At 46.3% G+C, this 16945-nt stretch overlaps 1 protein-coding gene across 1 annotated transcript; it reads right to left on the reverse strand.

The window, feature by feature from the left end:
- Window positions 1-368: 368 nt before the first annotated feature.
- Window positions 369-16288, reverse strand: aire (autoimmune regulator). The gene is made up of 13 exons (XM_035799231.2): window positions 16039-16288; window positions 15397-15571; window positions 14522-14650; window positions 13839-13907; window positions 13580-13693; window positions 6972-7111; window positions 6619-6740; window positions 6413-6482; window positions 5252-5374; window positions 2264-2385; window positions 1969-2038; window positions 1683-1769; window positions 369-1485 (listed from the first exon to the last, which is right to left on the reverse strand). Exons 1-13 carry the CDS (start codon window positions 16183-16185, stop codon window positions 1405-1407), a joined length of 1449 nt encoding a protein of 482 aa, XP_035655124.1. The 5' UTR covers window positions 16186-16288; the 3' UTR covers window positions 369-1404.
- Between the last annotated feature and the right edge of the window lie 657 nt (window positions 16289-16945).

Here is a 16945-nt window from a genome sequence, read left to right on the forward strand (position 1 = left end):
TATTTTCTATAAATGTTATATCCTTGTATTCCTACTGCTGTATCATCAAAGGTACTGTTTAAGTGAGTCTTAGAAATGGCAAAAATTTTAATGTTATCAAAGATTGGCAAATTACTATTGAAAAACAGTGGAAACACATGACATAGAGGGTTGCAGAACTTAACAGAGTCAGGGTACATCCAGACCTGATCTTGTGCAAATACCAGATGCATTAAACCCATCTGGTTCACAATGTTCACATCTCCTGTTTGTTTTGGAAATAAGAAGAATGGCAATGTCCCCCTGCTCTGTGCCTTGGCAAGTTCCCCCCGTCTCTCTCTCTCTCCTTCAGAGTCACTCTTCTGACGGGCCTCCAAAAAGACATTGAGTTATTTTTTAAACAGTGCTGGTGATACGGTTTATTGAGAGTTATCACAAATGTTTGGTTTCAATGAAGCATGACAGATTCTACATGATGTTGGGCCTTTCATAGATTGAGTGACTCACTAACCAGGTTTTAATCCAACCTTTATTGGCTGGAGCACACGTGCCATGACTAGAGTGGCCACAACATTTTTACAGACCAAAACCAACAGTAGAGGGGAAAATGCGATACATGGGAATTGAAAGATCTTTTTATGTGCACTACGTCATCACCCACAGCCTTTTATCCGCAACCACTCAGTGGAATGGAAACACCCCATTAAACCTTATGGTATGTGTTCATTTGTGGATGTCCGTCATCCATTTCGTATGATATGTTACAGGATTTACAAAATGTATGATATGTCATGAATTCCAATTTCTTGTGGCTGAAGTTAGCTAGGTGGCTAGCGTTAGCTAAGCTAGGGGTGAGGGGTTAAGGTTAGGTTTAGAGTAGTAAGTAGTTGCAGTTGCTTCAAATGTTACAGTTGTCTGTGGTGAGATTCTAACACGCAACCTTTGGTTTGCAAGACGTTTGCTTATGTGTCCATCCATCCACCCCGACCGACCACTCTCCTTTCGTTTTAGCCTTAATTAAGTAACCATACCATACCAAACGTAACATATCGTATTCATTTGAGCCTCCCGGATTTACTACATGACATCGAGCCTATGAGAAGTGAGCCCCCGCTAGGAGACTATGTTTCTTTAATGTCCCGTCGAGAATAAACGCCCATTGCACTGCATCCCTCGTGGAGTTATGCTAAACTCCTGAAAATGTACAAAAACAACATTCCTGAGCTAAGTGACGGTCTTCAAGAAATTCTCGAACTGAGGCATTCTCAGTGTCTGGAGCAATAGAAATGAAATCATCTGTTATGTTGAACTGTGGATCCTTCTTTTAAGGAGGAGAGAGATGGAGAGATAGAGAGATAGAGAGAGATCGTGTTTGTGTGAGATCATAACATGTGTTTTGAGCTTGTTATGTGTGCGTGTGTAATGTCATTGGAAGTAGCCCTGAGTGTCCGAGAGAGGCCTGGAGATGTTATGGAAAGCCCACTGCAGGATCCCATCTATGGAGCTCTGCTGAAAGAGGACAAATATACAACATCATTAAATAATAGTTCCCTGCCACAGACATGTCTATTGTCTATCACCGAGAGACAGACAATAGACATAATAGAGATAACTTTCTCTATATGAAATAGCGGAGGGATGTAAATGACATGTTATTCACATCTTATATCACTTATCTTGATTCACATGAAAGTCTGATTCACCTCTCCCATGATGGAGTCTAGTTCATCCTTGTGTAGGATGGGCTCTGAGAGAGAGGAGTGCTCCTGAGTGTGTGGAGTCAGACCAACCTGGGTGTACAGTTGTTGAGAGAGAAAATAAGACTGTATAATGACCACACACACACACACACACACACACACACACACACACACACACACACACACACACACACACACACACACACACACACACACACACACACACACACACACACACACACACACACACACACACACACACACACACACACACACACACACACAGTACCTGTAATTCCGCTTCTCTGTCTGTTGAGCTGCCCCAGGGCCTACTGCAGGAGGAGCAGATGGACCTCCCACTGTCACAGACAAAGACAGAGGAATGCTGACTGATATGCTGTTGAGCGTTCCCTTACTAGCCATTAGCGTCACACAAATGATCACGTGACCGCGTGATCAGCTTGTTGCAGCTTATAATATTGAATGAACTGGTGAATACACTATCAGAAACAGAAGATATGACTTGATAGGTTAAAAGAGTAATACTCAGAGGTGGGACGAGATGGATTTAGAGGTGGTCTTACTTTGGGAAGTGGCAGTAGGTGTGGTACTTCTGTAGGCACTGGAGACAGAGGGTCAGGTCTCCTCCACTGAGGAGGCAAACCCCACACGTCTCCCTGACCTCCACCACCTCGCCACCTGCACACTGGTACACACAAATGCACGCACGCACGCACGCACGCACGCACACACACACACACACACACACACACACACACACTGTTAGCATACTGTAGCACTTATACTGTAGCACTTATAACACCTTGTCATAGAGCATGTATAATGAAATAGTGAATAGTTTATTCATCATCTATAAATCATTACTCACACATTAGGTAATATTAATAAGCTAGTTATTCACTAATGCAATTGTACACGAGAATGCGTACTAAAGTACTTTTTTTAGCACAGCCGCTTAAAAAAAGTTGTTTCGCACAACCTCGAATGTGTACAGTTGCTTTTCTAATATGCGTTTCCTATTAAATACAATTTGTATTTTTATAAATGCAGTCATAGGCTACTATTTCAGCCCTCAATGAAAATATAGGCCTGGTCCCGAGTTGCTTCCAGCCTATAAGACAGAAACTAAAACAGGAAGCTGCCGCTCTCAGTTCTGTTCGACGCTGGTCCGACCAATCTGATTCCACGCTTCAAGATTGCTTCGATCACGTGGATTGGGATATGTTCCGCATTGTGTCAAACAACAACATTGATGAATACGCTGATTCGGTGAGCGAGTTCATTAGCAAGTGTATTGGCGACGTCGTACCCACAGCAACTATTAAAATATTCCCCAACCAGAAACCGTGGATTGATGGCAGCATTCGCGTGAAACTGAAAGTGCAAACCACTGCTTTTAACCAGGGCAAGGTGACCGGAAACCTGTCCGAATACAAACAGTGTAGCTATTCCCTCCGCAAAGCAATCAAACAAGCTAAGCGTCAGTATATAGACAAAGTAGATTCGCAATTCAACAGCTCAGACACAAGAGGTATGTGGCAGGGTCTACAGTCAATCACGGATTACAAAAAGAAAACCACCCCCGTCGCGGACCAGGATGTCTTGCTCCCAGACAGACTAAACAACTTCTTTGCTCGCTTTGAGGACAATACAGTGCCACTGACACGGCCCGCTACCAAAACCTGCGGACTCTCCTTCACTGCAGCTGACGTGAATAAAACATTTAAACGTGTTAACCCTCGCAAGGCTGCAGGCCCAGGCGGCATCCCCAGGCGCGTCCTCAGAGCATGCGCAGACCTGGTGTTTACGGACATATTCAATCAATCCTTATTCCAGTCTGCTGTTCCCACATGCTTCAAGAGGGCCACCATTGTTCCTGTTCCCAAGAAAGCTAAGGTAACTGAGGTAAACGACTGCCGCGCCGTAGCACTCACTTCCGTCATCATGAAGTGTTTTGAGAGACTAGTCAAGGACCATATCACCTCTACCCTACCTGACACCCTAGATCCACTCCAATTTTCTTACCGCCCCAATAGACGACGCAACAGACGACGCAACAGCAACCACACTGCACACTGCCCTAACCCATCTGGACAAGAGGAATACCTATGTGAGAATGCTGTTCATCGACTACAGCTCAGCATTTAACACCATAGTACCCTCCAAACTCGTCCACAAGCTCAAGACCCTGGGTCTCAACCCCACCCTGTGCAACTGGGTACTGGACTTCCTGACGGGCCGCCCCCACGTGGGAGGGTAGGTAACAACATCTCCACCCCGCTGATCCTCAACACTGGGGCTCCACAAGGGTGCATTCTGAGTCCTCTCCTGTACTCCCTGTTCACCCAAGACTGCGTGGCCATGCACGCCTCCAACTCAATCATCAAGTTTGCAGACGACACTGCAGTGGTAGGCTTGATTACCAACAACGACGAGACGGCCTACAGGGAGGAGGTGATGGCCCTCGGAGTGTGGTGTCAGGAAAATAACCTCACACTCAACGTCAACAAAACAAAGGAGATGATCGTGGACTTCAGGAAACAGCAGAGGGAGCACCCCCCCTATCCAAATCGACGGGACATGTATCACAGCCTGGTACGGCAACTGCTCCGCCCACAACCGTAAGGCTCCCCAGAGGGTAGTGAGGTCTGCACAACGCATAACGGGGGCAAACTACCTGCCCTCCAGGACACCTACACCACCCGATGTCACAGGAAGGCCATAAAGATCATCAAGGACAACAACCACGAAGGCGAGGTCAGTACAGGTGCATCAAAGCAGGGACTGAGAGACTGAAAAACAGCTTCTATCTCAAGGCCATCAGACTGTTAAACAGCCACCACTAACATTGAGTGGCTGCTGCCATACATGTAAAAAATGTAGCACTAGCCACTTTAAACAATGCCACTTCATATCATGTTTACATACCCTACATTACTTATCCCATATGTACATACTGTACTCTATACCATCTACTGCATCTTGCCTATGCCGTTCTGTACCATCACCCATTCATATATCTTTATGTACATATTCTTCATCCCTTTACACTTGTGTGTATAAGGTAGTTGTTGTGATTGTTAGGTTAGATTACTCGTTGGTTATTACTGCATTATCGGAACTAGAAGCACAAGCCTTTCGCTACACTCGCATTAACATCTGCTAACCATGTGTATGTGACGAATAAAATTGGATTGGATTTGATTTGATATGTTGTGTCCTTACTCTTTTTACCATTGATATGTTCTAGGCTATTTTAAAGAGCATCAGGTACTGCTGGGAATGTCTACCAATGGCGATGTCCACCTTTTTGTGAGAAATGACACTGGTCACTCGAAACACAAACATAAAGTAATGATTTAATAAATGATGAATGAACTATGTACTAATCATTATAAAAGATTCATTACAAGGTGTTATTATGAATTGCACAAACTAATCTGAAAGAGACTTTGAAATGACTAACGATAACACTAACCGTTTGGAGAGAAAAGAGAGACAATAGAATAGACAATTGGAGGAGACTAAAGGCCACAAAAATAAAGAATCACCTGATATGCACAGACCTGACCGCTCTTGGTTGTGGTGACACCGGAGAGAGAGGTGGAGGATAAGGAAGAGAAGAAGGAGAAGTCGATGGTGGAGTTACTGGAGCTGGTCTCTGTCAACTGGCTCTGAGCCAAGGGCTATGGGAGAGAAGACGAGAACTGTCATACCTCAGTATCATACTGAGGTAGAACCGTTATACACCTCAATATCATAATGTGGTATAACTCTTTCACATCAACGTCATAGTGAGTTAGAGCCGTTATGCCTCAATGTCATATTGGGGTAGAAACAGGGGTTGGAACCTAAATATATTTTCCAATCATTTCATTCTGAATAGAAACCCCCCAAAATTCTGTTCCGTTCCACTGTTCCCACCAGCATAAGAAAGTTCTGAAAAGTAGCTGTTTATAGAGTTCCGTTAAGTTCCTTCTTCAACCTGCGAAATAGACATTTTTTTAAAACATTTAGCTCGACAAATAACTTCACAAATCAGTGCGGATAGAGCAGCTTGCTATGGACTGGGCAAGCTAGTTGTTTACTAGTCTGAGTTCCGGTCTCTGTAACATTCCACTCCTTGTGCAGGTGGGAGTGCGAGAGAGAGGTGGACATTAAGGAGGCTTGGCTTGAAGCGCTAGGCATCATGATACGACGTGCATTATAATGTGTTCAGGATATTAAGCAGACCTATCGTTACTTCACTGTATTACATAATTATCCTTAATTACATAACTTTGAACATCCAAGAGTTGGCTGATGCTTTTAAAAAAGTGCTTATGTTCCGGAACACTATAAGATCACTTTTGTTCCCGATTCTGTTTCCATTTGTTGAAATGTTCTCTTCTTTTCCGGTTTTCTGTTTTGTTCCCTGAACCGGTTCCAACCCCAGGGTAGAACCAGTATACCTCATCATCATGAGGTAGAACCGTAATACCGAGTTGGAACCATTATACCTCAATATCATACTGAGGTAGACCGTTAATACCACAATATCATACTGAGTTAAAAAATCATATACCGCAATATCATACTGAGGTATACGGCATTATAATACTGAGGTAGAAACATTATACCTCAATGTCATAGGGTGGAAGTAGTAGAAATAGTAGTGGAAGTAAAATTATATGATATTGAAGAAAATACCAACTTTTGACACTGACCTGAACAGGTAGTACTGGGTAGATTCTCTCTCTTCTCACCTTATTGCTATGGCATGATTGACAGCGCCAAGTGCCACTAGAGAAAGGAACAAAGCTTGGGTCTTATGAAAGATTTTGACTTCGGTTGGCCTAATGTAAAAAAAAACACACACAAATAAAACAAAGTTATATGCACAGAAGTCAAGTAAGGATTCTGTCCACATAAAGTATACCTTGGTATTGTGGTGAGGGGAGGGTCTAGGCAGGTCAGGTGGTAGGCCCTGGGACAGCCATCACAACAGATGAGCTCACCTCCATCTTTACACACTGTACACTCATCATCATTACGCTGGGCCTGGATACACACACACACACACACACACACACACACACACTGATAGACACTCATCTTTCACATACAATCTATTTTCTAAATCAATGTGAAAATGTAAATGTTGATGAATGTGCATTTTCTTTGTCAACTACATGAGGCAAATACAGAAACACACTCCCTCTCAAAATGGTTGGTTATTTACCTGAGAAAATCATGTATGAATACAACTGTATTGCTTGAACAGTCACTTACGTCTCTAACCCTGGTGCTGGACTCCTCCTTGTGGTGGTATTTAGTATTTGCAGACTTTGTCTTGTGTCCTCCAGTCAGCTCACCGAATGGGCCAGAGGTGTAATACTCACCACCCACTTTAATGCACTTTTTGGCACTTCCTGTAGAAAGACAACTAAATGTAGTCCTACTCTCCCCTTTTGTTCTTAATATTTAAATTCCTACAATGAAACCTGATATGGTGTCTGTGGAGGTTCATTGGCTGACGGCTATCTAGATTAGATTAAAATCAACTTTAGTATCCCACCAGGGGGGAAATCATTTGGTTATGTGCTTAAAAAGAAAAAGTACATAATACATAAAAACATAGAATAATACACAATCAAATTAATATGGAAGTGCAATAAGCCACATATTTACAGCGCAACTGCAATGCATATTTACTGTGCACTCCTATAAACTCTCTATTGGCGCATAAATTGGTGCTGACAGTGAGGGCTGCCGTGCTTCTAGCTCTTAGGAAACTTTGCAGTATTTTTTTTTTGTATGTATTATGTTTAACTTTATTAGCCCAGAAAATTGTTTGTGTTATTACAGAGCTAATGGATATCAGAGCGGTGGTAACTCACCAGCACTACCAGCATTATGAACAGGAATATGACTTTCCCGAATCAGATCTTTTGTTCGTACCCCCCAGGGCAATTGAACTGATTCCAGAGGCCGACCCAAAACACTGCCTGCGGAGGAGAGGTACTCGGAGCGGACTTCTAGTCCGACTTAGGAGGCATGCACACCACACACTGCTTCAGAGTATATTACTTGCTAATGTTCAGTTTCTGGATAATAATGTTGACGAGCTCAGGGCGAGCAATTCTTTCCGGGATATACTGTCTGAGTCCGTCCAGGCAGTTGGGTTCTCAGTTCATCGCACAGACAGGAATAAATATCTCTCTGGGAAGAAGAAAGGCGGTGTTGTTTCATGATTAACGACTCATGGTGTGATTGTGATAAAATACAGGAACTGAAGTCCTTTTGTTCACCCAACCTAGAATACCTCATAATCAAATGCCGACCGTATTATTAACCAAGAGAATTCTCTTCAGTTATAGTCACAGCCGTGTCTATCCCCCTCAAGCCGATGCCACGACGGCCCTCAAAGAACTTGACTGGACTTCATACAAACTGGAAACCACATATCCTGAGGCCGCATTTATTGTAGCTGGGGATTTTAACAAAGCAAATTTGAGAAAAAGGCTGCCAAATTTCTGTCAACACATTGACTCAAGTACTCGCGCTGCTAAAACATTCGACCACTGCTACTCCAACTTTCAGGATGCCTACAAGGCCCTCCCCCGCCCACCTTTCGGCAAATCTGACCACGACTCCATTTTGCTCCTCTCATCCTATAGGCAGAAACTCAAACAGGATGTACTCGTGCTAAGGACTATTCAACGCTGCTCTGACCAATTGGAATCCACACTTCAAGATTGCTTGATCACACGGACTGGGATTTGTTCCGGGTAGCCTCCGAGAAAAACATTGCTGAATATACTGATATGGCGACTGAGTTTATCAGGAAGTGTATAACAGATGTTGTACCCACTGTGACTATTAAAACCTAACCTAATCAGAAACCGTGGATAGATGGCAGCATTCGCGCAAAACTGAAAGCGCAAACCACTGCATTTAACCATGTCAAGGTGACTGGGAATATAGCAGAATACAAACAGTGTAGTTATTGTCACGATAGTTGTAAAGAGGAGACCAAAGCGCATTAGCGTGATTAGAATACATTCTTCTCTTAATGAATGAAGAACACGAAGAACACTTAAACAAAAAACAACAAAACGAACGTGACGCTATGACAACGAGTGCAGACACAGGCAACACATAGACAATAACCCACAAACTACAATACATCACAGGCTACCTAAATATGGTTCCCAATCAGGGACAACGACAAACACCTGCCACTGATTGAGAACCATATCAGGCCAAAACACATAGAAATAGACAAACTAGACATACAACATAGAATGCCCACTCCTATCACACCCTGACCAAACAAAACATAGAAACAAACAACGCATATCATGGTCAGAGTGTGACAGTAACCCCCCTAAGGTGCGGACTCCGGACGCAAAACCTAAACCTATAGGGGAGGGTCTGGGTGGGCATCTGGCCGCGGTGGCGGCTCTGATGCGGGACGTGGACCCCACTCTACCATAGTCATTGCCCTCTTCAAGGGCCTCTTTAGAGTGACGACCCTTGCGTCCGACCTTGGGCCTAAGACCCTATTTAAAGGCCCCACTGGACTGAGGAGCGCCTTTGGACTGAGGGGCAGCTCCGGACTGAGGAGCAGCTCCGGACTGATGAGCAGCTCCGGACTGAGGGGCAGCTCCAGACTGAGGGGCAGCTCCAGACTGAGGGGCAGCTCCAGCTGCAGCTCCAGACTTGCTCTCTGGCAGCTCCTGGCTGGCTGGCAGGTCCTGGCTGGCTGATGGCTCTGGCAGGTCCTGGCTGGCTGATGGCTGGTCCTGGCTGACGGCTCTGGCGGCTCCTGGCTGGCTGACGGCTCTGGCGGCTCCTGGCTGGTTGATGTCTCTGGCAGCTCCTGGCTGACTGACGACTCAGGACAGACTGGCGGCTCTAACGGCTCAGGACAGATGGGAGACTCTAGCAGCTCAGGACAGACGGGAGACTCTAGCGGCTCAGGACAGACGGGAGACTCTAGCGGCTCAGGACAGACGGGAGACTCTAGCGGCTCAGGACAGACGGGAGACTCTAGCGGCTCAGGACAGACGGGAGTCTCTAGCGGCTCAGGACAGCCGGGAGACTCTGGCGGCTCAGGACAGCCGGGAGACTCTGGCGGCTCAGGACAGACGGGAGACTCTGGCGGCTCAGGACAGACGGGAGACTCTGGAGGCTCAGGACAGACGGGAGACTCTGGAGGCTCAGAACAGACGGGAGACTCTGGTGGCTCGGGCCAGACGGGAGACTCTGGTGGCTCGGGCCAGACGGGAGACTCTGGCGGCTCGGGCCAGACGGGAGACTCTGGCAGCTCAGGACAGACAAGGCACACTGTAGGCTTGGTGCGTGGTGCCGGCACTGGTGGTACAGGGCGAGGAACAGGGAGCACTGGGCTCTGGAGACGCACAGGAAGCCTGGTGCGGGGGGCTGCCACCGGAGGGCTGGTGCGTGGAGATGGCACCGGATAGACCGGACCGTGAAGGCACACTGGAGATGTTGAGAGCAGGCCTGGCACCATCCGCCCTGGCTGGATCCTCACCCTAGCCCGGCAGATGTGGGGAGCTGGGATGTAGCGCACCTGGCTAAGCACTCGTACTGGGGACACCGTGCACTCCACCGCATAACATGGTGCCTGACCAGTAGAACGGCCGCCACGGTAAGCACGGCTCGGAGAACTGTAACGCCGAGCTGGCACAGGACGCGCATGGCTAGGGAGGCGCACAGGAGGCCTGGTGCATGGGGCTGGCGCAGTCTTCACCAGACGGCTAGCACGCACCTCAGGACGAGTATGAAGGGCTGACCCAGGTGACATCAAATCCCCGACACGCTCCGTCGGGCGGATGTCGTGCCTCAGGCACCAACACAGCACCTCCCTCATAACTCTCCCCTCCAATCTCCCCATTAACTTCTTCACTGTCTCTGCTTCGCTCACCTCCAATTCCGCCCTGACCGGCTCTGGTTCCATCCTTGGCTCCTTACGTTAAGCAGGGGGAGTTGGCTCAGGTCTGACTCCTGACTCTGCCACACTCTCCCTGTGCCCCCCCAAAACATTTTAGGGGCTGCCTCTCGGGGTTCCAGCCACGCTGCCATGCTGCCTCCTCATACTGCCTCCTCATACATGCCTCTCTGCTTTCGCTGCTTCCAGCTCTGCTTTGGGGTGGCGATATTCCCCTGGCTGTGCCCAGGGTCCTTTGCCGTCCATAATCTCCTCTCAAGTCCATGAGTCCTGCGTTCCTTGCCGCTGCTGCTGCTGGCCGTTACCACGCTGCTTGGTCCATTGTAGGTGGGTTATTCTGTCATGATCGTCGTAAAGAGGAGACCAAAGCGCAGCGTGATGAGAATACATTCTTCTTTTAATGAATGAAGAACACGAAGATCACTAACAAAAAACAACAAAATGAACGTGACGCTATGACAACGAGTGCAGACACAGGCAACTACACATAGACAATAACCCACGAACTACAATACATCACAGGCTACCTAAATATGATTCCCAATCAGAGACAACGACAAACACCTGCCACTGATTGAGAACCATATCAGGCCAAAACACATAGAAATAGACAAACTAGACATACAACATACAATGCCCACTCCTATCACACCCTGACCAAACAAAACATAGAAACAAACAACGCAAATCATGGTCAGAGTGTGACAGTTATTCCCTCCGCAAGGCAAACAAACAGGCAAAATATCAGTATGGAGACAAAGTGGAGTCGCAATTCAACAGCTCAGACACGAGCAATATGTGGCAGGGTCTACAGACTACAAAAGGAAAACCAGACGCATCGCTGACACCGGCGTCTTGCTTCCGGACAAGCTAAACACCTTCTTCGCCTGCTTTGAGGATAACACAGTCCCACCGATGCTACCAAGGGCTGTGGTCTCCCCTTCTCCGTGGCCGACGTGAGTAAGACATTTAAGCGTGTTAACCCTTGCAAGACTGCCGGCCCAGACGGCATCCCTAGCCGCGTTCCCAGAGCATGCGCAGACCAGCTGGCTGTTGTGTTTACAGACATATTCAATCTCTCCCTATCCCAGTCTGCTGTCCCCACATGCTTCAAGATGGCCACCATTGTACCTATACTCAAGAAAGCAAAGGTAACTGAACTAAATGACAATCGCCCCGTAGAACTCACTTCTGTAGTAATTAAGTGCTTTGAGAGACTAGTCAAGGATCATATCACCTCTACCTTACCTGTCACCCTAGACCCACATTAATTTGCTTACCGCCCCAATAGATCCACAGACGATGCAATCGCCATCGCACTGCACTAGCCCATCTGGACAAGATGAATACCTATGTAAGAATGATGTTCATTGACTATAGCTCAACATTCAAGACCATAGTACCCTCCAAGCTCATCTTTAAGCTTGAGGCCCTGGGTCTGCAACTGGGTCCTGGACTTCCTGACGGGCCTCCACCAGGTGGTGAAGGTAGGAAACAACACATCCACTTCACTGATCCACAACACTGGGGCCCCACAAGGGTGCGTGCTCAGCCCCCTCCTGTACTCCCTGTACACCCATGACTGCGTGACCACGCACACTTCCAACTCAATCATCAAGTTGCAGATGACACAACAGTAGTAGGCTTGATTATCAACAATGACAATACAGCCTACAGGGAGGCTCTGGGAGTGTGGTGCCAGGAAAATAACCTCTCACTCAACGTCAACAAAACAAAGGAGATGATCGTGGACTTCAGGAAACAGCAGAGGGATCACCCCCCTATCCACATCGATGGGACCGCAGTGGAGAATTTGGAACGCTTCAAGTTCATCAGTGTACACATCACTGACAAACTGAAATGGTCCACCCACACAGACAGTGTGCTGAAGATGGCGCAACAGCACCTCTTCAACCTCAGAAGACTGAAGAAATTTGTCTTGGCACCTAAAACCCTCACAAACCTTTACAGATGCACAATTGAGGGCATCCTGTTGGGCTGTATCACCACCTGCAACCGCAGGGCTCTGCAGAGGGTGGTGCGGTCTGCCCAAAGTATCACCGGGGGTAAACTACCTGACCTCCGGGACACCTACAGCACCAGATGTCACAGGAAGGCCAAAAAGATAATCAAGGACAACAACCACCCGAGCTTCTGCCTGTTCATCCTGCTATCATCCAGAAGGCGAGGTCAGTACAGGTGCATCAAAGCTGGGACCGAGAGAATGAAAAACAGCTTCTATCTCAAGGCCATCAGACTGGTAAATAGCCATCACTAGCACATTAGAGGCTGCTGCCTAAATACATTGACTTGAAATCAATGGCCACTTTAATAAATGGAACACTAGTCACTTTAATAATGTTTACATATTTTGCATTACTCATCTCATATGTATATACTGTATTCTATTCTATTCTACTGTATCTTAGTCTATGCCGCTCTGACATTGCTCATCCATATATTCATATATTCTTAATTCCATTCCTTTACTTAGATATGTTTGATTTGGGTATTGTTGGAAATTGTTAGATATTACTTGTTAGATAATATAATAATATAAATAATATATGCCATTTAGCAGACGCTTTTATCCAAAGCGACTTACAGTCATGTGTGCATACATTCTACGTATGGGTGGTCCCGGGGATCGAACCCACTACCCTGGCGTTACAAGCGCCATGCTCTACCAACTGAGCTACAGAAGGACCACTTGTTAGATATTACTTGCTAGATATTACTTGTTAGATATTACTGTACGGTTGGAGCTAGACACACAAGCATTTCGCTACACCCGCAATAACATCTGCTAAACACGTGTATGTGACAAATACAATTAGATTTGATTTGTACTTGCAACACAAGGTTTACAGTCATCAGGTTAGGGTTGTGCTCAGGATAGTGTTGTGATTCCAGTGTTTCTCACCAGATCCAAACACCTGTTTGATGAGGATCTCCTCTCTGGCCCCGCAGCTGACCGGCAGCTCACTGGACGACAGAGTGACTGCCCTCTGGACCGAGGTGGACACCGCCTGGACACCTGCTAAATGGTAATAGCACAGTAATAATGGTCAGTTTATAGTGATGATGTTGATAAATTTAGGCTGATATAAAATATTTTGTGCCTTCCCCAAATCATCACAGAATCACAAACAGAGAATGGAATATAAAACAGATTTGATGACCCTTTCCAGCAGGTATCTGAGAGACCAATGCAGCCCCTTCACTTTTCTTCACCGACTTCACTTTGCCACCTGGAACAATGACACCAAAACATGTATAATGAGCTTGGTTAAGAAACACTTGAGTTTTCATTGCTGCGCCAGTTGTGCCACCAGAGACTCTGCAGGCTCTGTCGCAGCCGGCCGCGACCGGGAGGTCCGTGGGGCGACGCACAATTGGCCTAGCGTCGTCCGGGTTAGGGAGGGTTTGGCCGGTAGGGATATCCTTGTCTCATCGCGCACCAGCGACTTCTGTGGTGGGCCGGGTGCAGTGCGCGCTAACCAAGGTAGCCAGGTGCACAGTGTTTCCTCCGACACATTGGTGCGGCTGGCTTCCGGGTTGGATGTGCGCTGTGTTAAGAAGCAGTGCGGCTTGGTTGGGTTGTGTTTCGGAGAACGCATGGCTTTCGGCCTTTGTCTCTCCCGAGCCCGTACGGGAGTTATAGCCATGAGACAAGATTGTAATTACTAACAATTGGATACCACGAAATTGGGGAGAAAAGGGGGTTAAAAAATTACATCAAATAAAGTAAAGAAACACTTGAGTTTTAAGTATATTGTAATACAACCTGTTGTCATATGGCTACGGAGTGCATTATAATGGGTATCTGGAACAATATCTTATATCACACCTAAACTGTTGTTACTTTTGCCGTGGTGCTGAGAGTGGTGAGGGTGATGAGGGTGTCTCTCCCCCAGGCCCCTCTTCCTGCTGTGGGACTCTCGAGACCCTCGTGGGGATCTCTTCCCCTGCTTGGAGCCCACCATCTCACTACCTGACAAAATGGAACACCACCCACAGAATAAATCATAATTATAATAAACGTAAATTCTTGTTAATCTAACCACACTGTCCAATTCACAGTAACTTTTACAGTGAACGAATACCATGCTATTGAGGAGAGTGCACAATTATGAACTTGAAAATATATTAATAAACCAATTAGGCACATTTGTTCAGTCTTGATACAACATTTTGAACAGATATGCAATGGTTAATTTGATCAGTCTAAAACTTTTCACATACACTGCTGCCATCTAGTGGCCAAAATCTAAATTACGCCTGGGCTGGAATAATTCATTATGGCCTTTCTCTTGCATTTCAAAAATGATGGTACAAAAAAAAAATGTTTTTTTCTTTGTATTATCTTTTACCAGATCTAATGTGTTATATTCTCCTACATTCATTTCACATTTCCACAAACTTCAAAGTGTTTCCTTTCAAATGGTGTCAAGAATATGCACATCCTTGATTCAAGTCCTGAGCTTCAGGCAGATTTGGTATGTCATTTTAGGCGAAAATTTAAAAAAAGGGTTGGATCCTTAAGACGCTCCAATGTCACTTCAACTCAACTCCCTCACTTCAGGGACACAGCCTTTCAATCAACTGTTTTTCTCTGCCCAAAGTACCCCCTCATATGCAATTGATCACTACCCCAAGTACCCCCTGAGGATAAACCAAGTACCCTCAGAGGTTCTAGTGCCACAGGATGAGAAACTGCTTAACCCCCGGGTTACCAACCTGGTTGAATGCTGGTCAGGAGGGCCTGCAGTCTTGGGTAGCTGTGCTGGTTGTAGTCCTTGGCCAGGTTGGTCCAGAAGGCCTGGATGGTGGTCCTACTCTGCTCCAGGAGCCAGGAAAGCAGGGAGTACATGGCCTTGTGGATCCCCTCTCTGCCCTCCCTCTCCAGGGTATCCTATGGGTGGTCATAGCAAATGTTTATGATAATAATACTTTTTAGCAAACACTTTTATCCAAGGCGACTTACAGTCATGCGGGCATACATTTTTACTTGGGGCTCGTGCCGGGAATTGAACCCACTATCCTGATGTGGCAAGTGCCATGCTCTACCAACTGTCATTCAATGTCATTCAATGTTCCGTGTACTGTAGAAAACGGTACAGTGAAATATACACCGATTTTTTTTGTTGTTGTTCATAGATAAGATTTAGATGATCTGCAAGGTCTTCTCAGCACCCAGAACCAGATCAGTTAAGGCTGTTACGAGAGACAATCTCCAGGGCGATGTATTGAAGAGAAAATATTATGATTGTACATGACGTCCGTCCAAGCAAACATCAGGAAATGCTCAAACTTTCTCCATAAGAGCTCTTACGTCAATATGAAATATACCATTGTTATTATATACTCCCCATAGCTCACCTTCAGAATTTGGTCGCTGATGATGCTGCGGTCCACCAACCCATAGAGCAGTGGGAAGGGATCATCAATCACCATGGAGATGTCCGTGCGGAATTCCTTGAGCTGGGAACGGGGGTCAGGATCCTCAAAAGCCTCGACTCTGGACATGGCTCACAGTTTAGTATGTGTGGTGTTCATTCATACAGTATATTCAAGTGGTCTAATGTTGTTCTGGCTTTTATGTGTGGTGTGTTGCTGTTAAGTCGCACCGGCGAAGTGTAACAGGAGAATCTGAAATGATTGAAGTGACCTTTGGTTTGAGCCCTCAGTGTTGGAGGTGTGGCTAGTCCAGGTGAGGGTCACTTGATGGGTATGTCCTCCATGGTTGCTCAAAAGTGTTTCTGGTTTCCTTTTTCCAGATGAACACACACACACACACACACACACACACACACACACACACACACACACACACACACACACACACACACACACACACACACACACACACACACACACACACACACACACACACACACACATTTGAATGATTATTTAGAAAGCCCTCAGTTAAGCCACTGAGGTTTGCTCCGCCACTCACCTCTCCAGGGTCCACATGTACATTAGTACTCTAACCACCTTGCCTGTGTCCACCTGTCTCTCGGGGGGGGTAACTAAAGACCACCACTAACTCCTGCAGGGGAATACCTGATTCTAGTCTCACTAGAAAAGCCCAAACCCCTGGGGACTGAGAGCCCAGATGAGTGGCAGTCTACACGTCACTGTGATACGAATCTATTAGAAGGTGCTTTCCACTTCAACTTCCCCCAAAATGTGTCATTGTTTGTCTGCTAGGATCGCGGCCACAAGTATTAATCGTGAATGTGTGGTCATATTGATACTGTCACCAGATGGGTAACATTTGACA

This window comes from Oncorhynchus keta, chromosome 23 (assembly GCF_023373465.1).
Source record: "Oncorhynchus keta strain PuntledgeMale-10-30-2019 chromosome 23, Oket_V2, whole genome shotgun sequence".
Taxonomy (NCBI): Eukaryota; Metazoa; Chordata; class Actinopteri; order Salmoniformes; family Salmonidae; genus Oncorhynchus; species Oncorhynchus keta.

Excerpts from the sequence above, each read along its gene's own strand:
- aire (XM_035799231.2), bottom strand. The coding sequence starts at position 16,185 with ATGTCCAGAGTCGAGGCTTTTGAGGATCCTGACCCCCGTTCCCAGCTC. Across the intron at positions 13,908-14,521 it reads CTCTCAGCACCACGGCAAAA|GTGGCAAAGTGAAGTCGGTG; the intron begins GTAACAACAGTT and ends TCATTGTTCCAG. Across the intron at positions 5,375-6,412 it reads GAATCTACCCAGTACTACCT|AGCCAGTTGACAGAGACCAG; the intron begins GTTCAGGTCAGT and ends CCCTTGGCTCAG.